General features: G+C 37.0%; 3 protein-coding genes, 1 long non-coding RNA gene and 1 pseudogene across 6 annotated transcripts; 3 read left to right on the top strand and 2 right to left on the bottom strand.

Annotated features, from left to right (window-relative positions):
* Nucleotides 1-190: 190 nt before the first annotated feature.
* On the bottom strand, nucleotides 191-2,875 carry LOC149041269 (uncharacterized). The gene has a single exon (XM_089213772.1). The coding sequence runs from the start codon at nucleotides 2,033-2,035 to the stop codon at nucleotides 1,493-1,495; it is 543 nt and encodes a 180-aa protein (XP_089069898.1). The 5' UTR covers nucleotides 2,036-2,875; the 3' UTR covers nucleotides 191-1,492.
* Nucleotides 2,876-4,905: 2,030 nt separating this feature from the next.
* LOC113685611 (uncharacterized) lies at nucleotides 4,906-6,183 on the bottom strand (annotated as a pseudogene).
* Nucleotides 6,184-6,405: 222 nt separating this feature from the next.
* LOC149041268 (uncharacterized) lies at nucleotides 6,406-9,212 on the top strand. The gene is made up of 2 exons (XR_016179099.1): nucleotides 6,406-6,547; nucleotides 6,680-9,212. It is a non-coding gene; the product is annotated as an uncharacterized LOC149041268 (long non-coding RNA).
* Nucleotides 9,213-11,926: 2,714 nt separating this feature from the next.
* On the top strand, nucleotides 11,927-15,448 carry LOC113686304 (uncharacterized). Its single transcript, XM_027203913.2, has 2 exons — nucleotides 11,927-12,107; nucleotides 13,049-15,448. The coding sequence occupies exons 1-2, from the start codon at nucleotides 11,996-11,998 to the stop codon at nucleotides 13,789-13,791; spliced, it is 855 nt and encodes a 284-aa protein (XP_027059714.2). The 5' UTR covers nucleotides 11,927-11,995; the 3' UTR covers nucleotides 13,792-15,448.
* Nucleotides 15,449-16,567: 1,119 nt separating this feature from the next.
* Nucleotides 16,568-19,587, top strand: LOC113686329 (uncharacterized). Of its 3 annotated transcripts, none has more exons than XM_089180173.1 (4): nucleotides 16,568-16,654; nucleotides 16,898-16,979; nucleotides 18,695-18,789; nucleotides 19,069-19,587. In XM_089180173.1, exons 3-4 carry the CDS (start codon nucleotides 18,723-18,725, stop codon nucleotides 19,428-19,430), a joined length of 429 nt encoding a protein of 142 aa, XP_089036299.1. In that variant the 5' UTR covers nucleotides 16,568-16,654; nucleotides 16,898-16,979; nucleotides 18,695-18,722; the 3' UTR covers nucleotides 19,431-19,587. The 3 variants fall into 3 exon arrangements, with proteins under 3 accessions (XP_089036299.1, XP_027059743.2, XP_027059750.2); XM_027203942.2 differs by having other exon boundaries at nucleotides 19,033-19,587; XM_027203949.2 differs by lacking the exon at nucleotides 16,568-16,654 and having other exon boundaries at nucleotides 16,889-16,979.
* The last annotated feature ends 5,189 nt before the right edge of the window (nucleotides 19,588-24,776 follow it).

The following is a 24,776-nucleotide window of genomic DNA, read 5'->3' as shown; positions in this document are numbered from 1 at the left end:
ATATTTGGGATCAGGTACTCATTTGAAAAAAAAGACTCGGTCGTGGGGATCCAGGAATAAATAGTTTGGATGGAATTGACAAGCAGCACGATAACAACTAGAAGTGGATTGCCGACGATAATATGGTTCAGGCCACCAAGAAACTTCCGGGTCAGAAGTCGTTCATGGAAAACATGGCGCGATATATTATACCTTTGAAATTGTAATTTTCTTTCGCGTTACATTTAAGTTTACTCTGTTACAAATCTACGGGTGTCTGAACGAGTTCTATGTATTCATCATCCATTTTCATTTAACCAGCAGGATAAGAAAGAAAAGTGTCACTATCGACGACTCGCTTGTCAAAGGCTAATCCGTACTGTTTGACGCGTTTTACAATCTTGATTTTTTTTACTTGCTGGTTCATGCACAGAGAAACATGGATTCACTATTGGTATGGTACGCCTCTCGTCCAGGGGTCACTGAATCTCGTCCGACACATTTTGCTCCATGATGTCATAATGCAATCGCTGACTTTCGCGATAATTTAGAGTAAATCTTCGCACTTTACAACAAGTCTTCCCTTGTTTCGTTACATACCCATAATTCTTGGTACCACCAGACACGAATTCGGTAATGTAATCACTAGCGTCTGATTCACTTTTCATCTCTCGTAGATGATCTCCTAATTACATGTCACTTTGTCCGGGGCTCCATTTGTCAATCACAGAATTTGTGTCGTAATACATGACACGGTCGTCCAATCGATCTGAGTACTAGTAGAATTTCAAACGAGCTTATGCGGTGGTAAAAGTGCAAAATTCTCAATTTGGAAAAAAAGGCTTTAAAAGTTCATGATATAATTTAAAAAGAGTTACAAGAAAGAAAATGTGGTTTCAAATGGCTAAAACTGTCTAAAGGCATAGTTCACACCCTCTACCTCCTCCCTTTTGTCATCTTTCCTTTTTCTTTGAGCTCCGGGGAACTTTCCTTTTCCTTTTTATGTCGCCTTGGCTCTTTCTTTTGTGCCAGGTGAACAGGCGCCTAATCTTGTTGCCGGCACTCAGCTTCCGTAAATTTCTTAAAGGAATGCCTAGAGCATCAAATAGCTTCAAACAGCAGAAATACCAATATCGAAGTATGCAACAGCATCATAGAGACCCATCTCAAGAATTTCACCACTGATATATACTTCCGTAAGGATGCGATGCCATACCGTTCAATGTCTGGTCCTGGTTTTGTGTTTTCCCATGCAAGCACTTTTCCAACAAGCTGTCTTCACTCAGTCTCACATACTCAGGTTTGACTTTAGCAATAACTGGCAAGGGAAGTCCAGGTCCATGTATGCAGAAAATTGTACCGTTTGCTATGTCTCGCTGATACCGGCACCAACTTGTGCTGCTAGTAGGGCAATGATCGTGTAGTGGGCGGGACTCACTGGAAGCTCAGTGCATAAAACTGGCATGGATGGCTTTTCTCATTCCTCTCCCTCCCAGGCCTGGGTTTTCACGCTTCAACTTACGAAGTGCTGTGCCCACCCTTTTCTGCACATGACCGATGCATTTTTCTTTTCAACCGTAATACCAGAGGCTAAATATACAACTTTCACCTTGCTAAAACTTTTACTTTCACCATCTCCATAATATTCAGTATACCGCAAGTTATGAAGTTCCACAGATCTTTTTAATATACGGTCGACACCTTCAGGTTCCATGGCAGGAGCAGAGCCTTTAAAATTGGTTTTGCATGTGATGTAGTCTGCTCTCCATTTCTGGAATTCTTCACTGTTCTTGTCTAAATGTTCATGTAACTCACATTGCTTACATGCCTGGCTAAGAGCCTCAACATCAAGCACCTTTCCTGTGTCAATAGGTATGACGGCTACATAGCCATTTTTTGATGAAAAGCATCTTTTCTGCCATGTCTCATCCCAAGACACACCACAGTTCACAGGTTCAGTACCAGCAGAATCATTTGACCCCTTCAGTTTTCTTTCTTCCTCAGCTACTTTTCTCATACATTCTTTAGCAATAGACCGCAAACAAGATGCGATCATGCTTTAAATCTTGGAATAACTTTTTGGAGCTGGGGTGGGGAATGTTCATTGAAGTGCAAAATGTTTTGGCACCAGTATGCCCTTTTCCAAGGGTTCGCATCCCATAAACAATTTGTGTGGTCACCTCAAAGCTCTTTCCATGTTGCTTAGAAGTATAAAATAAATGTTTCCAGCCTCAATTCTCGCACAGTAAACACAGACTTGAGGCGCACCTCTTCCTGTTAATTTCATCTTCCGTAAACAAAAGATTCAATTCACCACATTGATGGCATCTCAACATCCAAAGCACATTGCACAGAACTTCCATGTCAAAGAGCCTGAAGCCTGTAATCGCTAGCCTACCTCTAGATGTTCCATCATATTCATCTACTGGCTTCTTTACTTCGGTTTCCTCCTTTAGTTTCCGGAAAGAAGCGGACAAAGTTTCCTCTACTTGATCGTCAATTAAAGTATTCGGCGATTTCAATTCATCTTCAAGCCCATCGGAACTGTTTCCTCCACCCACGCAGTCTCCCTGGTTGTATTTTGTTAGCTTGATGGTTCTTCGCAAAACAAAAATGTAAAAGATCTATTAAACAGAAACCTAGAGATGTAATAACATAAAAGTTTTAAGCAGCAAAAATTTGGTTGGAACTGTAGATATTGTGCAAGGATAAGATTAGACCGGATTTTTGATCTTGACCGAAGGTTGGAGAAAGCTCAATACGATTGTTTCCCTCTAGAAAGAAATAAAAGTGTTTATAAATAGAATTCATGTCCATCATAACATTGTGGCTCATTGACACCATCGATGTGTTCCGTTTCGCTTGCTCACCGCTTGCTCACCGCTTGTTCACCGCTTGCTATGTGGACTGATAATTAGGTATCACTTTAAGTTGTACGACAACGCCTGCCCCTTATTGGATCTAATTGTTTGTGTCAGTTTTTGATGAAATTAATTGAGCAAAAATATTATAACGGAATATGAGCTATCGCCCGTAAGGAAATGGCCGCTTAGCGGCACGACTTTCTGGACTCGCTGCATTTTATTAGTCCTCGTCAAGACACGACGACACGACTACAGTAGATGTTGTTGGATTATACTTATTCCATAGATCACTTTAAGCAACAAAACTTAATGAGAGATTTCTTAACCACCTCAGTGATATCGATCTCACTAAACCTATTAACATGTATTAGCTAGGGCTGTTCACAAATCAAGTCTTTTCACTCTTTCTCTTTATTCTCATAAAATTGTTGGTGACTGAATATCTAGCATTTACCAAAATCTTAAGATGTATTTTTTTCTCAACTTATAAGTACCGTGGAGAACCCGACCAGGTTTGAGAGGCTTTGGTTACCCTAAACACCGTAAAAACAAGAGTATGACAGTTTGTTTTTGGATAAATGAAAGTCAGGACAGGAAGAATTATGAGAAAAAAGTATCACTAAGCTAATGAATTCTGAGAAGAGTATTCGCTGCAATGAGGTGATGTAATAATCATTTTGGTTGATATTTGAGCCCCTGCATGAAATATCTAGCTAAAAGATCCGCAATGACGATATATAATATTGGGAGCATTAGCCTAAATAGCAAAAAACTAAACTAAATAGCAAACACAGTACCAAGCAATTTAGTCAAGGTTTTTTTCCAGAGTGTGTTTCTGTTTGGTGCCCACAAAGGTTACCTGGCGAGAAAATCCATACCTACTAGTATCAATATTCACAAATATTATTAACTTCAAAGAATTTCAGTCTTTTCATTCAAACGACTGAAGAATTGTTCCTCTCATCCTCTTATCTTCTCTCTGTGTACAATATGGAAAATATAAGGACAAGTCGTACAAAACTCATATAATTTTCGAAAGCGTTCGATGTCAACCCATAAATATTTGAGTAAAAAAAAAAGGGGGGAGGGCAAATTTAAAAAGTCGAATTAGAAAATATATTCCAGTTGTAAACTCAGCCGAAAAAAACTGATATTGGAGTCATCGGTGTTATGAACTATACTTGAATCATTTACTAACAAAGCAATATTTTAACAAGCAAAGACTCATGACCCAAGGAAAGTTTTGTTACAATTAATTTTCCTTCTCGTTGGCCATTGGCTAAAACAGAGGGTTCTTATCGAGGGAGTTTTTTTCTCAGCTCCAAATTATCATTGAGAGACCGTCAACTTGTGTAACGAATTGTAAATTGGATCACAACAAAACCTGACTGTTCAAAACACTGTTGTGTGTATTGGATCACGTATGGTTTGTGTGTCCTTTTTTGATACGCAAACAAATGTTCACAAACAGCTTACTGTTTGCTGTGTGGGATGTTTTCTTTCCTGGTGTTCTCTAATACGACTTTATGAAGAAACAAACATGTCCTTTTCTCTGTAACAATAGCTAAACGCTTTGTTATCTTAAATCAAATTTTAAGCAAAGACTTTTATTGAAGTAGACGTAAGTTTTGAAAATTGGGGAATATCACATGGGGTATATCGTCATGATTCGATTTAGCACCCGGGGCGCTTATTTCCTTTTGGTATCTCAAGGGAGGGCGCTTATTAGGAACAGGGTGCTTATTCTTTTTTTGAGACAAAGAAGAATGTGATATTTCTTTTGACTGGATCTTTTGTTTTAAGGAACGGTTCACTCACGGCGACATAATAGCTGAGAAACTGAGACGAAGACCACTTTTTTGTCATGACGCGTTTAGCGAGAAATTAAAGGAAAATGGACCACGGTTGATCGCAATGTATGTGTACTCTATTAGTGCTGTTACTGAAACAGAAAATGATTACGGGCGCTCATTGAAATGCCTATCAGTAGCGATTTCGTAAAACTTTTCAGAATAAAAGTAAACTTTAAAACACGACGTTTCGACCAAACTTCGGTCATTTTCAAGTGGGTAGTAAGAATGTCACGATGAGTATATATATGTGTATAAGAAGTATAAAAGTTTTTTGGAAGTGTAACCAGACAATGAGAACATAAAAAAAGAAGAAATAATTAGAAGCTAGTTAAAAACCAAATTAAAGATAAAAATTAGAACCTAATTAAAAACCTTTGCACGAGTTGAGTCCGACTGCACATTGAGAGCGGTCTTAGTTCTTGAATAAAAATCATTTCTTAAAGTAGGCAGTCAAATTTGTCGTACACTTCTTTAAAACATTAAAATTCTTCGTAAGATCCCTTGAGGCCAAAGAATGCTTGTCGCGAAAATGTTTGCCAATCAATGAAGTCTAGTTTCTGTGTTCTTGAACACGTTAATGCAGATGGCGGCGTGTGAAACCAATATAACCTGTATCGCACAGGTCATATTTAAATTTGTAAACAAGGCACAACCGGTGGCTTCGCTTCTCGTAACTTGAGATCTTGTTCGATCTTCTGGCTGACAGGCTGTACGGTCGTGTGGATCTTCTGACTAAAATCTTTGAGTTGGACACATACAATATCAGCCGAGGCCTGATCTTTAAACGGTAGGACAACAGAAATGGGGTTTGTTCGATCGCTGACAGTCGGTGAGGAAACAGGTTGATGGCGATAAACGTGAAAAAGTAGAGTTGACAAGTTTGTCAGGATATTTCAGTCGAGAAAACAATAATTTCAGTCGATCACATACTTCAGAGAAGTAACACCAATTGGATGAAAGCCGAAATGCACGATCAAGCATAGTTTTTAGTAACCCGCGTTTGTATCGGTAGTCTAAATGGCTCTTGTAATGCAGCAAAAGGCCAGTATTTGTGGGTTTAACGTACACCTTAGTCTCAACATGTGTGTGTTTGTTGAGCAGCTGGGTGCCCAAAAAGGGAAGCGTGCTATTACTATTCGTCTCCATGGTAAACTTAAATGATAAACCGGAATGGTACTGGTTTAAAATCTCGAGGAAATTGACTGCTGATGTTATGTGTGGCATGATAGTCAGTGTGTCATCCACATATCTCTTGTAGTATGTGGGCATCTTGGATTCAAGTTTCAAAGTATCCTCAATGCTGCACATAAAAAAGTTGGCTAATAGAGGACCAAGGGCGGAGCCCATAGCAACTCCGTCTGTTTGTTCACTTATAAATGGCCGTTAAACAATAAAAGTTGGTCCTTTGTAACCGCTCTAAGAAGATCGACAAGGTCCAGCTTATTGTAGTTGAGGTGGTGTGTTTCATTCGGAATTGCGTTCTTACTATTCACTTGAAAATAACCGAAGTTTGGTCGAAACGTCGTGTTTTACCGTTCATTTTTATTGTCAAAACTTATTGGAATGCCCCTATTCAATAATGCTTATTGAATAGGGGCGCTTATTATAATTAGAATAGGGGTACTTATCTTCGATATGCATTGTAAGAGCTAAGTAACTCCCACAATAACACAACAAAATGACCTGGCCAGGTCTCGAACCTAGACTCACAACTAAGAGTCCACCTCGTCAACAGTTTAGGCACCGCGTCTCCCACTCTATTTTTACTTTTTTTCTAAATATCCGATTAACCTTCGCCTACTCGAGTTTTTAGAATACTTTTGGGTAGTTAAAAGCTTGCAACAGTAGCCGGTAAGTCTATAGACTTCATAAATATGCTTATAAACTGTTTATAAACTCTTTATATGCTTTATTCGAAGCTGTCATGAGCCAGATGATTAGAGGCAAACCTTAATTTGCCTTCATACGTATCCATGTTATTAGATCGAATCACATGCACAGAGTTCTTTACGGAAGATACTTTCGCGAATGGGATATAAGAAAAATTAAATCAGTGAGAGCCATGACGCGCAATATCCTCAAGAAAGCTCAACAAACAAACGCTCGTTCCTTTTAATCAAAGGAAAGTATGCCGTGGGCATATCTCAGCGAGTGTGCAGCGTGGATCCTTTTCTGCACGCTAATTTTACTGTTTCCTTGACGAAATAAGCTGGGAAAGAGAGACTTTTCTTAGTGCGTCAGTTTATTCATTTAGTGTTTTGGGATGGCACTCTAAGAAATCGGATATCATTCTTCTTCTATGGAAATTGATCTCTTGTTCATTACAAGAATGTCATCAAGAATATTTGATTGATCAGGAATCTTTAAAAGTGATTAATGATAATTCGTCCCCTTTTGATTTCGAATTGTAACATATTGGAAAGAGCTATGCTACTTTATCTGGAGTAAGTCCTAAGGCTGTTGAAAATTCCATGTTGATTGGAAGGCAACACTCAAACGATAAATTTCTTGAGGAAACAAACATTAAAGAGGCTTGAGCACTCCAAAAGGCAAAGTGAAAGGTTCTGAAAAAGGAGACTATCACAAGTTCAAGAGATGAGCCTTAAAACTTTCTGGAAAATTTGAAATACATGTTATTGACGATGGAATGATTCTAATGGCGGAGGTTGGCTTAATTGGGTGGAACTAAAAATCATTTACATCACGGGATCTTCATGTACTTGTATTAGCCCAATATTTCGGTTTGCGGCCTAAGATGACTGGAAGAGTGAGAGGCACAAAATAATTGTTAAAGACTACATTTGAAACTCAAACTTTGTGACAATGTGTGCTTGTTTAGTTCTGAGTTGCAAGTGCCAAATGTGTTACACTCTTTTTTTGTTTATAAGAACCTTTTTTAAAGGAATGTTTAAGCTGAGATAAACCAAAATTTTGAAAACATACTAAGAACATACCCAGGCTGAAAGTCAGTTAAGAACGTCTTTAATTTGCTAATTTTTTTTGTGAGAAGTGTAAATATAGGTAAAACCAATGTAAAACTGTGGTCTAACAAGACAATTAATTCAAATACTCAGGGATATTTTTTAACACTGACAATGCGGTTTCTTTATTGCACAATACGCTTAAGTCGAACTTAATTTATGTATTGAAGCATTATGCCACACAACTTGAAGATGTTAATAACGTTTTCAGGCACAAATCGCAAAAAAATAAGTATGTTCAGCCTCAAGCCCAAATTAGACGATGTTCTAAAAAAAAGAGTGTATTTGCACATTTACTGGCCAGGCAAGAGGGTGTACTCCTTTGGCTTTGTTGATTAGATCAGCTTTTCGGGCCTTTCTCACCGATGAATAAAGTTGAGATCACAACCTCATTTCATCAAAGGATGATTCGTAAATTGTATAGGAAATACAGTTTATATATGGAAAATTAAAGGGAGGTTTTTTCGGTGGAGGAAGAGTGTTAAATAATTACATTACGATTCACGAAGGGAGTGAAACTTTTTGAAGGCTACAATATTATTTTACGGTGGGTCACAAAAAATTACCATTAAGCAAGTGCTTTGAGCTAATCCATATATAAAACGATTAATCATTTTACAGTTTATAAACTACAGAATTCGAGAATTTCCTTGTTTTTTTAATTTTTCTGAAATGCAGAGATAATTGAAAAGAAAGAGAAAACTACTCATGTGTCTGCAATCGATTTAATACGCGCTAGCGTTTTCTTGTTTCGGCAAATAGTCTCTGGGAAGTCAATCAGCATGCCAAAATGTGCTAAGAAGTCGTGTGGCCGGTTATTAATGGACGTATTCTTGCAAAAATATGAGCTTTTCAAGTTCGAGTTTGCAATTTTTATTGCTGACCTTTGCACTCATCGTCATATCTCAAAAAGAATTCGAAAATCAAAATTCGGCCGCGCGGTTTTTTTCTTCAACTATTGATCTTACTCTCTGCCAATTTCCAAGGGAATCGGTCTTATTCCGTGAGCCCCGAATTCGAGAATGTTTGGCCAATTGGTTCGAAGGTCAAAGCGTAGAAGAGCGCTTCCAAAGTTTCCTTAGCCAATTTGTTTACTTTGATTCGAAAATGATCTTTTCCTAAATTCTCACCAGGAATAATGTTTTTACCTCCCAAAGTGGTGAATTTCGATAGACTGCACTAAAATACTTAAGATTATGCAACAAAATCATTTTCGAAAATTTCCGTCCCTCAATGTATCTTGTATCCTTATCACATTCACACAATTGTGGAGTTCTCTACCTACAGATATAGATCCAGTGCAAGCTTTAAGGTTTTTAAGAAAAACACAATATATTGATACAGTTATCTACTTATCATAGTATTTATTCATAAGGGATAGGAATGGACTTGCACTTCTTACTGATTATAATTAATTCATGTAATTTGGGGTGGGTCATGGGTTTGTTAGTCTGAGTGTCAAGCGTTTATACCAGTAAAATTAATTAATTAATTTAATTCTTTACGATAAAATTAAGGGCTCAAAATTTCATCCATAGCTCGCTCGTTAGTTTCATGACTTGATTACTCTCTTATAAACTGCGAACGAGGAGTGATGCAATGGACATAAGTGAACTTGAGTCGTAGAAACAGCACAACATTGACCAAAAGGACTGCAAAGTGATACGTGATACGCAGAACACCGCAGACAATTTGACGCAACAGCAGATTGATAAAGTTCAAACAGAATAACAACTCTAGAGCGCTGTTTTGACCTGGTTAGTAATAATGCCAACACGATGTAACTGCAGGGAATAGAACAACTAGCTCAGAGGCCAATTGCAATTGTCTTCCACATATTCAAGGTGGGGACTCTCAATGGAATTTTGATCCAAATGTTTGACTATTTTTCATTAACTGTAGCATGAGAGAAGGTCAGCAAGAAACCTAAAGCTCGGGGATTTGGTGGAAATTGATTCCAAGTTGTTAGACAATTTAAATTGAGATGTAATAAGATAAAAAATTTTAAGCAACAAAAATTTGGTTGGAACTGTAGATATTGTGCGAGGATAAGATTAGACCGGATTTTTTATCTTGACCGAAGGTTGGAGAAAGTTCCAATACGATTGTTTCCCTCTAGAAAGAAATGGAAGTGTTTATGAATAGAATTCATGTCCACCATAACATTATAGCTGATTGACACCATCAGTGTGCTCCATTTCGGCACCGCTTGCTCACCGCTTGTTATGTGGACTGATAATTAGGCATCACTTTAAGTTGTACGACAACGCCTGCCTCGGCAAATGTTAATGTGTATATTGGCTCTGATTGTTTGAGTCAATCTTTAATTAAATTAATCAAGCAAGAATTTCATACTGGAATATGAGCTATAGCCCGTAAGGAAATGGCCGCTTAGCGGCACGACTTTCCGGACTCGCTGCATTTTATTAGTCCTCATCAAGATTCGACGACACGATTACAGCAGATGTTGTTGGATTATACTTATTCCATAGATCACTTTAAGCAACAAAACTTAATGAGAGATTTCTTAACCACCTCAGTGATATCGGTTTCACTCGACTTATTAACATATATTAGCTGGGGCTGTTCACAGGTCAAGTCTTTTCACTCTTTCTCTTTATTCTCATAAAATTGTTAGCGACTTAAGATCTAGCATTTACCAAAATCTTAAGATGTATTTTTTCTCAACTTACATGCGTCGTCGAGAACGCGACCAGGTTTGAGAGGCTTTGGTTACCCTAAACACCTTAAAAACAAGAGTATGACAGTTTGTTTTTGGATAAATGAAAGTCAGGGCAGGAAGAATTATAAAAAAAAAGTATCAAGCTAATGAATTCAGAAAAGAATTTTCGCTGCAATTAGGTGATGTAATAATCATTTTGGTCAATATTTGAGCCCCTGCATGAAATATCTAGCTAAAAGATCCGCAATGAAGATATATGATATTGGGAGCATTGGCCTCTCAACTAAATAGCAAACACAGTACCAACCAATTTAGTCAAAGTTTTTTTCCCCAGAGCGTGTTTCTATTTGGTGCCCACGAAGAATACCTGGCAGGAAAATCCATACCTATTAGTATCAATATTCACAAATATTATTCATCTAAAAGAATTTCAGTCTTTTCATCCAAACGACAGAAGAATTGTTGCTCTTATCCTCTAATCTTCTCTTTGTGTACAATATGGAAAATATAAGGACAAGTCGTACAAAATTTAGATAATTTTAGAAAGCTTTAGACATCAACCCATAAATATTTGAGCAAAAAAAAAAAGAGGGAGGGCAAATTAAAGTAGTTGAACTAGAAAATACTTTCCAATATTTTTTCAGCCGAAAAAAAAAATGATATTGGAGTCATCGGTGTTATGAACTACACGCGAATCATTTACTAACAATGCAATATTTGAACAAGCAAATGACAATGACTCATGACCTAAGGAAAGTTTTGTTACATTTTACTTTCTTTCTCATTTACCACTGGCTAAAGCGGAGGGCTCCTAATGAGGGTTTTTTGTTCATTCTGCTCCAAATGATTATCGAGTGGGCCTTCAACGTGGATAACGAACTGTAAATTGGATCACAACGAAACCTGTTGCGTGTATTGGATCACGTATGGCTTGTGTGTCCTTTTTTGAGACGCACACAGTTTGATCAGTTTTGAGAAAGAAAGGCAAAACAGAAACAGATCTGAGCGTTTAAAACTTTATTGTGGATTTGAAAAATGTAAAGTTGAATAATTGCCTTTTCCTTTTATGTAGAACTTATAAGTTAGAAATTTGAAACTGTGAGATAGGTCGGTCTACCAACGGTCCATAAGGGTATTGTTGACTGCTTGAAGTCAACCTTAAGGTTGCTACACTTGCACACTATTGCACCAAATATGTGTCCAATACTGTTTTCTTTGTATAATGTTTTGTATTGTAATATGACTTTAAAAATATTTAAGCGATATATCTTTAGGATGTCTAAAAAACATGAGACTAAAAAGCAAGAAATAATTACCAACTGAATTCTACCAGCCCTTGTTGATAGTTTTTCTCTTTTTTTAATTTATTTACTCTGACCGAGTTTGTAAAATGCTCCTTGGAAACAACATTGATTAAGACTAATAAAAACGATATCAATTGTTATTTATCGGAAGGCTAACTGAGTTGACTACATTCCTGATACTGTCACAAGCCATTATATATATTGAAAAACATTGTTGTTAGTATCGATAGTTTAAAAACGCCCCTCACGCGTGGCAAGAACTAGAAGCAGCTGTCTTCTAGAGCAAATCAAAGAGCCTAAATAGCTTATCGGTGAAAGCACGGCATCAGAGATGTGGTACATTATAACGACTTCTCTTTGTACAGTCCTGTTGGTAACTCTCACCAACGGTGCTTCCTTCAACAAAGACTCCGCTTTGCAGGGAAGAAATGAACAAAGAATTGGTAGGTAATAAGGTACATGAATAAGTAGTTATCTTCGAGTTACTGAAAAACAACAAATATATCATCTTTGTAAATCCGGGGATATACTTTGAACATTCGTGTCAATATAGTTTCACAAAAAGATCCAAACAACAATTTTCCTGATGTGGGATCTCCCTTTTTAACAAGAATTTTATTTGTGTCTGCGAAAAGGCTACATGCGTATTGCCCTTTCTTCATCATTTCGCTGCTGTACTTATCTCGTGTACTTTTTATTCAACTCGGTCTTCGTCTCGACCCCGTTTGTGCTGACAAACATAACAGATACATAACATAAAATCTACAATCCCAGCTAGAAAAGTGAATCATTCTGCAAATAGATCACTGCATAACTCACCGTTCATTAATGGGACTCATTTTATCACAACAGAATTAAAATCACTAAGCTAAGAGGCTTTGATTTGTTTAGTCAGTATTTAACTTGAGCTCTCTAGGTAAAATCTTTGGTAAAGAAAATTCTTTGAAGAAAGCAAGTAAGACGGAAATAAAAGGAAAGAGACGCAGAAACATAGAGAGAGAGAGAGAGAGTGGGAGAGAGGGGAGACAGAGAGAGAGAGAAATAATGAAAATCGCGTGCTTTCAAATGCAAAACGGGCGAAAAAGAGGGAAACCTTTAAACTTCGGACTGGACCCCGCTGTGCATTTCAGTGCTGGCTCATTTAATTTGTTGCCTTGAAAGTGGTACTAGGGCTATGCTGCTGCTACACCTAAAGACAGAAAAGGAAAAATTGTCTCGGAACAAAATATGGATAAGCCGTGATGGTCTAACAAAATACGCTACGCAAACTGCAGGTCAAATGAGGACCCGTTTTAGACAAAGACCATTAAAGACCATTGCAAATATGGGAATAAAAAAATCATTTTGAGTATATTGATATTGCTTTAATCTTTGTCATGAACAGGACCAAACAAGGGTGTTTCAAGATTTCGCAGGTTTTTTGGGGTATGCGGAAACCAAATGTACAGTACAGCTATGTTCTTGTGTTGTGATGATACATTAATCCCTAGGACAACAACAGCACGTCTCATGTGCTGTGGTAGCGAGTCATACAATCCATTAACCCAGATGTGCTGCGACGCTAACCCACATTCAAAGATAGGATTCCGGCAACCAAGCTGCTGTGGAAGTGATCCTTATGATGCAAATTACACATTGTGTTGTGATAATACGCCATTACCAAAGGTTGGAGTCCAATCAGCCTGTTGCGGAAGTCACGTATACAATATGGCTACCCAAATATGCTGTGATAGCTATGTACAATTCAAACCAGGGATACACTCAGTTTGCTGCGGCTCGCTAGCATACGATGTCAATACTCAGCTCTGCTGCGAGGGTCTTCCTGTCCGCAAAGTAGGAAATCATTCAGCTTGCTGCGGAAGGATGGCATATGATGTACAGAATCAATTGTGCTGCGAAAATCGGGTAGTTCCCAAACCCTCACCTTACTCAGCCTGTTGCCTCGCTGAGCACTATCCCACTTCCTACAATACAGTTACCCAGCTTTGTTGCGCGGGTTTTGTATATCCAGCATCTCCTGGCGTACGATGTTGTGGAGCGATGATGTATCACACAAGGATGAATATGTGTTGCGATGGCAGCCTCATATTGCCTATATTAGTAACGGGATGCAGAGGATTTGCCTGAGACCGAGCCATCATAATAATATAAGTATGGCTGTAAAAGCAAAATCACAAAGGTCTCAATGGGGTGATGAGTTTTACGGATTACGGTTAATATTTTCTCATTGAGGTCAAAATTTTTTAAATAGAGAATAATACATGGGCGCGCGTAGTTATGGAATTTCTCTTCGAGTGTTTAACACGATAGCTCACGAGTGAGATGTCGAGTTGTACACGAGGAGCGAAATTTCATATCTACAAGCAACCATGTATTATTTTGTTTATCATATAAACACAAAAGCCCTTTACTGACTAGCAAAGTCAACTTTGTTAATGAATGAATGAATGAAAAAAAAAAAAAGATTGATAATCCCTGAATAAAAATCGTAAAGTGCGTTGGCGCACCTAAGATGAAAACGTGCGTTAAATCACTACAAAATAAACAATGGCCTAATTTTCAATATGCGAATTCTCAGTTATTGAAATTGTACCGACAAAAGAAATCTTTCAGGTACACGGCCAAAATCGGCCTGTGGCAAATCTTCTAGTTGTTGATTTTCGTTCTCAGCCGGGAGAAATCCATTACCAAGGCCACTGAATACGTAACTTCGGTTTTTCTTTTCGTATTTTGGTTTTCTTCCCCCTCTAGGAAAGTTTGAACGTCACTGTCTGTTAGCGATACGGATTTTTCGGTGTTTTAGTAGCCATAATCCGAAAAGATTCCGACAAACGTCTGTGGATTGAGAATGGTGAAGGCTTTGCCGTTCATTCATCAACCTGATCGAGAGGCGCGAAAGGCAAGTGGCGCGTCAGTAGCTGATTGGCGATATCAAACACACGTGAAAAAATATCGTATTTTTTCACTTGTGTTGTTACGGCTTTTCACAGGGCTGGAAATCCTTGTATAAAAACGTAGTTTATATGATAAAGTAATTTTTATTACAACTAGAGGTTAAAATTTGTCAAATTTTACGGCTAACAGCCAAAATCTTTGGCCGTTTACGGCTAACGATTAACCCCACTGAGACCCTCGATCATATCTTCAGATATGTAATAATTCCGAAACCATATTTTGCATTGAATCAAAAGAAACGAGCCACTCAGGCATGATAGTATTACTGTCAACTGTAGAAGGGTAACATATTTAAAGTTATTCATTTTTGGTTGTAAACTGTACCTGCACATGTATCTACTCATCAAATATATTTCATATCAAAGGGCATTGATTATTATTGATTACACTTTTCTTCCTATTCACTGGGTGTCCCAAATTGTCATGTCGACCAGTGTAAACAATATACCTTTAGGTATCTTTATGTTTCCAACTGGTCCGTGCATCGGTCCTTAGTTCTCCATGCAAGGAACCAAACGGTTCTTCACTGGAAGTTTTTATTTGGCACCAAAGGATGAGGCTAATTAAAGAAAGAAACAGCGTAAGAAAGATAAGTTAATTTTATTTGAAGGGTTTGCCATGGCTAGAAACAAATAATAATTACCATGAAGGTATCGGAAGTTCATTAATACATTACATCACAAAGGGTTACTAGATAATGACATTAGCTCAGGGACCACCAAGGGATTTTCATTCCATCGTGCATTTCACATTTTCAGTTTGACGCGCAGTACAGAAACAGAAGTGTGATGTTTTAAGTACTGAAAAGTTATTAAATATTTTTTCATGATTTGTGATTTGATAAGCTTTCTTGTTGTGTTCGGCACCTTTTTTGTTATGGTCAATGGCCTTTGTTCAGATTTTCATGGAGGCACGAAGTCTCTGGAATTCATGCATTGAATGTTCAAAATTCTTCTTGAGCGTCTCTACTACAATCTCTGCTTAAACAACTCCGATAATCGTTAACTATATTTGACAATACTTAAACGTCCTTACAGATAAAAGAGGATTCTAACCCTTTGCCGAGAATTATTCTACATAAATGCTGGTTTCGCATTCACGCAATCACTGAATTTCCCTTTTTTTCTTGAAACTATGTTGTTATCAACGAACCCTGAAGAATGAAAATAATGACTAATTGTAACTTTAAATGAAACAGCTTGTTCGTCCTGATGCAAATGTAACAAACACAAAAAGATATATAACGATACCCTTTCCTCTAACCTGTCCCTAATTAGCTTGAGTTCAGTCGGTTATGTGCGAAATCAGAAGGTCATTGCAATTGAAAAGCTGATTTATTTTCAAAGAAAGGCTAAGTACCTATAACTGAATAAACGAAAACCTACATTAGATGTAAAGTTTCACCCACATATGACAGGGAGTCAGTTTGCTTTTCTAGCCCAAGAGTAATCAGTCCTATTAAAGAGAAACTTACTTCGTTACTGATTTTCGTTTAAAGTGTTTTAATTAAGCCGTTTCTTGAACTTCAGGAGTTGATCAATGTTTAAAATTTGCTGTTTTGGTCCTCGAGACGGTTCACCAAACAACCAGTAGTGTTTGGCTTTTTTTCCATATCTCATCTTGGTTTTGCAACGGCAATAAAGAGTTGGCCAAAAGTGATTCGCTACCATAAATGAATTCATTTGGTGGCATTGATAAACACTTTCGTGTTTGTTAAACAATTTCTCCTCATCAAAAGAGGATATTTATTAAAAATTTAACTTCTCACGACTTTTATGGCAGAGATTGATTTTGTCAATTCCTGTGGACTACAAGAGAGTAGTTACTACGGACAGCTTTTGAGGAACACTAAAGACGTGTTGAAAGTTTGTTCAAATTTCCAAACATGAACCATTTCCACTTAATCAAAACTTGTTATTAACCACCTCTTTTGTTTAAACTCCTATAGCCTGTCTCAACCTGCTATCAAAACTGAAACAAAATAACAAATATTGAAAGAAGAGAAACTGTTCAAGAGCGCTTTAACAAACCCTGGGTGAATGTAGCTGAAAACGATTTATAATCTTACTTCGATTCTAGCGACGTGCAGCTTGTTGTGTCATGTTGAAAAAGTGGAAACTTACGCTGCACAGACTATTAGACTTCTTTTCCAGGGTGACGTAAAAATGTTTGTTTTGAGATCAGTTAATAGCAGCAGGGAATAAAATAACCATATATATTTTAGAAAAAAGGCCATTCGACCATTTAATCTTACATCACCATATTCAACAATAAACAGGAACAAAAGGCATCTGTCTGCGGATCCAACGCCATTCGAAGAGTTGAGGACTAAGTGCAAGGTGCAACTTTTGCGGAAGAAGGTAAATCATTGACCTTCGTGTATACACTATACAATTATTCTCTTTGCTTAATTCTAGTCTTATTTGTTTATGAAGTTGTCTTTTATTTCTTTAATTCTGGCTCTGGCATGGCTTTCAGTGGTGTAGATATTATAATCAAGTTAGTCGGGATTATTTCATGGTAAAAGCGAGTACAAGTAGTAGCTTCACATAAGACAGTTACATAACTAGAGGTTCATTTGTCTAACTAAAGTTTTCTGTCGCTGTTTTGGTGTCTCACTACTTCACTGTGCCACATGATACTGAATCGCTGAACATTTTTAAAAAATTGTCACGGCATCTATATCAGTAACAACACTTAATCAGTTTGATCACTCATTACGGCGTTACGTTCAAGATACTGTTAAGAAAATAATGAACATGAAGTTTCTCGCAGGAAACGGATATTTTTTTCCATTCTAGTAGCCGAGTTAAGATCGGTTAAACTTTCAAAATAAAGGAAACAAAGTAGGGAGAGGGGGATTGTTACCGGCCCAAGTCATAGGTTTAAACATTAACCGATAAATCATGAGGTCATCGATGTAAAAATTATGAAGAGGCGAAACAAAACAAATCTAAAAGTGAGGTTAATTTAGATTTCTTCTTCCTTTTCGTACTTTTTCATTAAAGACAGGTTAAAATAAGTTCCTAGCGAACAATTCCGCAGTAGATTGAAATTGTTAAAATTTCAACATCTTTCTCTCGTTTTGTTTTGACATTTTGTCACTCAATCTTTCATATGATTTCTGGTTGTTTGAATTTCTCATGAGCTGGAATTGAATAACATAAAGTGAAATAATTGCTAACAAAATAAGAACTTGCCGGATACCACCTCACTTTTTAGTGAAACGGCCACATATCAGGCCTTATCAGCCACCATGACCCCTCACAACGGCAACATACTAGCTCCTTTCAGCTTCCTATATTGAAAAGATAAGTTTTATGAGACTAAACTTCTTCTGTGCTCACGTACAGGTTTTTCTTTTTTATTCCTTCACGCTTCACGTATCATTACCTCAAATATTGGTTTTAACCATGTATGCAAAATATCCTGCATTTTTTAGAAGTATAGGGCTGGTCGGGCTGACGTGAGCCGGTCTGGAGAGAGCCGTCTGAGCCTGCGCTCGCTTGGTTCTGTTGCAGAGAACGCAAATTCCTGTGGCAGACTTTAATATAAAAATATAACAGAAATGAAAAAATGAGTCACAGTTTTCGATGAATTGTCAGTCTCTTGTTCTGACTCAAGGAACTTGATAAACAGTTTTTATTACGGAATCTTTTTTGTAATCAACGCGCACCAATGGTTTAAATGTAAATGCGTCTTATACAAGATCGAACACGATTTCAAAATTTTAATATTTAGTGCTCCTATTAACAAATACCTTTTGACTGAGTAAGTCTTGACCTCGAACCAGTTTTTTCCCGTACGGCCCTTCCGCTCAGTCACTAAGCACATAGTATTTTTGGCACTAATATTCTTAGAAGAACATCATAATCAGTCGTTACGCGACCCGACTCAACCTCCCTGGTTTTTTCGCTCCTCCGTTACCATTATGCTGTTTACTATCACGCATCATTTTACCGGCTGAACGCCTGAAACAGAGAGCCTTGATTTTACAATTCAGGAACTTTTTGTTGTCAGTGTCAGTTTGGTTCCATACCATCGCCATCATATTGACATAATGTTTCTTTGTTAGATTCATCGAGAAATTTACCAAATACAGAATGAGGAACTTCTTGATTGCATTGGCTCTGATTGCCGTTTTTGCTACTGTGCAGTGTATGCCAGCTGGTAAGTAAGCGATACATCTGCTAGTGAAATGAACGATCTGGTATAAACTTTAAGATGGTGCGGGTTTCGTACTTAGCTCCAATCCTAATCAATTTTGAAAAAAAGATTCAACATGCGATGTGGCTGTGCCCTATGGGGCACACTTAGTCGAAGAGAAAATATCCCAGCTGTTTTTCTTTTCTAATATTTTTTAATGGTTTGTACAGCATTACGGATCTTATACCTAAAATGTCACGCTATTAGATACCCATGAAGATAAGGCTCGTAACTACGTTCCAGAAAGTGCCAATGCCACTGATCCAGCTGTAGCTGAACCATCTGAAGCTGAAAATGATCCAGCTCAGAGCGAGACTGAGCCTGCTGCAGAGGATGCTAGCACTGATGCTGCTGCTGACACCAAAGAAGATGATTCAGCCGCCGCTGATGACAGTAACGATGATGATCTTGATGATGATAGCGTTGACGAGAACGATGAGGATGAAGAGGACGATGAAGATGATGAAGATGATGAGGATGATGAAGACGATGAAGATGATGAGGATGATGAGGATGATGGTGACGATAGTGATGATGGTGACGATAGTGATGATGGTGATGATGAGGATGAGGGTGATGATGAGGATGACGGTGATGATGAATAGATGGTGGTTTATTAGTTGTAAATCATTGGCAAACGAACTAATCTAGTACACAAACTAGTGTATGTGTATCATACTAGTGCCTTTTCCGAATGGAAAATCATATTTAGTACAAATTGCTATGTAGCCTTATGGATGCAATAAAGCACTGTTCTGTGCAGTCATGGTGGCCTTGACATATTAAATACTTAAATAAAAAGTTCTGCTTAACGAAGTCAGAAACATATTTCTTGAAAGAACTATGTTTAGGTTATTACCTAAACGGCATATCAGACAAACCCATTGTCAAAGGAAGTTCTTGTTGCTTTTACGTATCAAAACGAGGGGATATGTATACCTATCTTCAAAGATTGCCCTCATCATTGGCCAAACCACTGGTATGTATCCTTACCCACAAAACCTTTTAGCATCGTCTTGTACGCATTCCATTTGTGTTTCGTAACCCTTCTTGCAACAGCTCTAGATAAAGAGAACCCTCAACTTGAGAAATATACGGTCAATGGATACAAATGCGCTTAGTCATATCATAATGATTCGTGGTTATGCAAAGCTTTATCAACGGGGAATTCTAGCGCGGAAATTCATGCAGAAAAGTCATAAAACAAGTCAGATCAATTAAACTCTTATTGGCTCAAAAATCTGTGATATACTGGTTTGACCAACCCTTAGTTATCGAAAAGGGGGTTAGTTTCTGAAGAAACTATGGCGCTGCGTCGGTTGGAGGTATTACAAGATAATTTTGTTTTTACCAACTAAGTTTATAGTGTAAATTGGCCAACGTAAATACTTTCTGAAGCTTAAGTTAGTTTCAAGCGTTAGTCCTTCGTTAGAGCAGCGGCGAAGGGCTACGCTCGCAACGTCAGCTTTAGAAACTCTTAACAGTGGCCAATTTACATTACCAACTCAGCTGATCAAACCAAATTTCCTCTAATTAATCATAGTCCTGAGGCAGTAAGTTTCAAAATGGCTGCCCCTATTCTTAGCTTGAAGGCTGAATTAAGAATAGTTTTGAATGCATTTGACCCGTGCTCGACGGGAAGAACTGCTGACGACGATATATCTCCAACTCCTCCTATGTTTCCTAGGCCATTCAGTCCTCTGAAAATTTACATGAATTTTGATAGTATCAGACATGGTTTTCTCCTTCAGAAGTTACAGAGCATAGGTGTTGCCTCTTCGAGCTTAGAGTGGTTTCATAATTACCTGTCTGGTCGTAGCCAGCGAGTGCGCATTGGGGATGCTATCTCAGACCCGCTCCCTCTTAAATACGGAGTTGCTCAGGGTTCTATCTTGGGGCCTGTGTTGTTTACCATCTATGTAAATGATCTCTTGTCCGTTCCAGCCCACTGCAAGTCTGTGTGCTACGTCGATGACTGTAAACTATACCTATCCTTTCGCTCAACTGACATCGCTCGCGTATTTGGTTATCTGAACGAAGATTTGAGAGAAATTTGCCCATGGTGCTGTCAGAATTCCCTTTTAATAAACCCAGCTAAAACTAAAATCTTACTAGTTGGTGTTCCTCAACTACTGAGGAAATTGCCTCCAACGTCAATTTCACTCTCGGGAAAGGAAATAACACCAGTCCCTGTGGCAAAGGACCTTGGAGTCTACATCGACCAGTCCTTAACATATAACGATCATGTTGTTAAAGCTACTTCTAACTGTATTTTTAAACTAGTACAGATTAGCAGGATTAAACACCTCTTGGACAGGAAACCCTTTTACTTTTGATGAACGCTTTTGTTTTTAGTACAATGTATTATTATTCAACTGTATGGGCCAACACAACTCAAAGAAATATAAAGAAGCTTCAGCTAGTGCAGAACTTTGCTGCCCGTATTGTATTAGGTTTTAAGAAATTTGACCACGTCTCCCAAGGCATAAAATCTCTTAATTGGCTCACTGTTAAGGAGAGACTTTATTTTAACGATGCTGTAATGGTATTTAAATGTGTAAATAATTTAGTTCCTGAATATCTGGCTGACATGTTTGGCCCACGATCTCGTATTCATAGTAGGGTAAGATCATGTAATCTGCTCCACATTCCACGATGCTGTCTGTCCTCTGGGCAACGTGCATTCACGTATCGCGGATGCAAATTGTGGAATAACCTCCCAAATGACTTAAAAGCAGCTGAGAATGTAAACGCCTTTAGGCTCCGCCTACTGAATGTCTGTCCTCTGGGCAACGTGCATTCACGTATCGCGGATGCAAATTGTGGAATAACCTCCCAAATGACTTAAAAGCAGCTGAGAATGTAAACGCCTTTAGGCTCCGCCTACTGAATGTGCTCCTTAGTGGAAATGTCACGCACAGATGAATCATTTCAATCTTCTATTCTTGTCTAATTTTTGTTTTAGTTCACTAGCGTTTTTAACGTGTACTGGCCTTTTGTATTTATATTGTACTAGCCTTAGTTTTCACTTATATATATATTTTTAGGCCAATACAATGTTACTATAATACTACAATAATTTTAATGTAGGCTTTGTAACTGAAAAACCCAAAACTTGGGAGTTGCAATAAACGTATGTATGTATGTATGTATGTATGTATGTATGTATGTATGTATGTATGTATGTATGTATGTATGTATGTATGTATGTATGTATGTATGTATGTATGTATGTATGTATGTATGTATGTATGTATGTATGTATGTATGTATGTATGTATGTATGTATGTATGTATGTATGTATGTATGTATGTATGTATGTATGTATGTATGTATGTATGTATGTATGTATGTATGTATGTATGTATGTATGTATGTATGTATGTATGTATGTATGTATGTATGTATGTATGTATGTATGTATGTATGTATGTATGTATGTATGTATGTATGTATGTATGTATGTATGTATGTATGTATGTATGTATGTATGTATGTATGTATGTATGTATGTATGTATGTATGTATGTATGTATGTATGTATGTATGTATGTATGTATGTATGTATGTATGTATGTATGTATGTATGTATGTATGTATGTATGTATGTATGTATGTATGTATGTATGTATGTATGTATGTATGTATGTATGTATGTATGTATGTATGTATGTATGTATGTATGTATGTATGTATGTATGTATGTATGTATGTATGTATGTATGTATGTATGTATGTATGTATGTATGTATGTATGTATGTATGTATGTATGTATGTATGTATGTATGTATGTATGTATGTATGTATGTATGTATGTATGTATGTATGTATGTATGTATGTATGTATGTATGTATGTATGTATGTATGTATGTATGTATGTATGTATGTATGTATGTATGTATGTATGTATGTATGTATGTATGTATGTATGTATGTATGTATGTATGTATGTATGTATGTATGTATGTATGTATGTATGTATGTATGTATGTATGTATGTATGTATGTATGTATGTATGTATGTATGTATGTATGTATGTATGTATGTATGTATGTATGTATGTATGTATGTATGTATGTATGTATGTATGTATGTATGTATGTATGTATGTATGTATGTATGTATGTATGTATGTATGTATGTATGTATGTATGTATGTATGTATGTATGTATGTATGTATGTATGTATGTATGTATGTATGTATGTATGTATGTATGTATGTATGTATGTATGTATGTATGTATGTATGTATGTATGTATGTATGTATGTATGTATGTATGTATGTATGTATGTATGTATGTATGTATGTATGTATGTATGTATGTATGTATGTATGTATGTATGTATGTATGTATGTATGTATGTATGTATGTATGTATGTATGTATGTATGTATGTATGTATGTATGTATGTATGTATGTATGTATGTATGTATGTATGTATGTATGTATGTATGTATGTATGTATGTATGTATGTATGTATGTATGTATGTATGTATGTATGTATGTATGTATGTATGTATGTATGTATGTATGTATGTATGTATGTATGTATGTATGTATGTATGTATGTATGTATGTATGTATGTATGTATGTATGTATGTATGTATGTATGTATGTATGTATGTATGTATGTATGTATGTATGTATGTATGTATGTATGTATGTATGTATGTATGTATGTATGTATGTATGTATGTATGTATGTATGTATGTATGTATGTATGTATGCATGTATGCATGTATGGGTGTATGCATGTATGTATGTATGTATGTACTCCTCCTATGTTTCCTAAGCCATCCAGTCCTCTGAAAGTTTACATGAATTTAAAAAAAAAAACTGTTTGGGACTGAATTTGAAACAAGTTCTTTCTTCGAAGGCTTTGCTCGGAACAAGTTCCCAGGGGAATTGGGGCAAATCTGTGTCATTTCAGATCCAGGTCTAGCTACACTAGCTGGCCTTAAAAAAGATTACAAATTCACTAACATCTACTTCAAACTACATTCCTGCAATAGTATAAAGAAAAAACAAACAAACAAACAACAACAACAAAAAACAAATAAAAATCTATCTTTTTGAGGCAACTGATTGAATTCTGAAATTAAACATCAAGGAGCAACAAACTTCCTGCTTTCTCCCATCACCCGAGACCGATGATTTGCAATTGCTTGAGAATTATATGACTGACCGATAAGAATCTCCCTAACATTGATCGCATCGAAGTTCTTTACCAATCCTCTTCTCAGCGAAAGTACAAAAGACAGGAGGCTTACTCTAAGGTGATACGATCGCCCTATTCTTATCTTTTTTATTTATTTATTTATTTAGCTTCGCCTAACTAGAATACAATTTGTAAAAAAGAATACAAAAATTATTAGGCAGGGAGACCACTACAACCTAGCCAATTACAGCGGATCCCTCGTTAATTATTTATATAAAAAATACTTAATAACTAAATCTACTAATATGTAAGCAGAAAACTCAGAGGAAACAAAAAGGAAGTCCAAATTGCTAGAAGCAGCATGTTGGTGGGCATAGGAGAGACCTCGCTGTGTTGCACCTAGGACAGATTGTTCTCCAGGTTCTAATGTCGTCAACGTTGTACAGGTTCAGAGCCTTTTTGTAATATTGAAGTAATAAACTTTTAAAAGAGGCTAGAAATATGTGATTTGTGCGTAGCTCAGTGGGAAGAACATTCCATGTGCGGCACACGCGTATGAAAAATAAACGTCGATATGTAACAGTTCTACTTCGCTTAGGAATATAAGTAATAGCAATGCTGCTCGATGACCTAGTAGATCTTGTAAATTGCCTGCTTACAGGTAAAGCTTCACTATCTATGAAAACTAAGTTATTAACAGCTTTGTAGAAAAAGACTATATCCAAAAATTCATGTCAGTATGAGATGGGCAACAGATTTGTTAGTTGGAGGCGGGTCTCATC

This window comes from Pocillopora damicornis, chromosome 8 (assembly GCF_964200805.1).
Source record: "Pocillopora damicornis chromosome 8, jaPocDami1.2, whole genome shotgun sequence".
In the NCBI taxonomy this organism is placed as follows: Eukaryota; Metazoa; Cnidaria; class Anthozoa; order Scleractinia; family Pocilloporidae; genus Pocillopora; species Pocillopora damicornis.
Note: the sequence above shows the minus strand (reverse complement) of the source record. Positions and strands in the feature narration are given on the sequence as shown.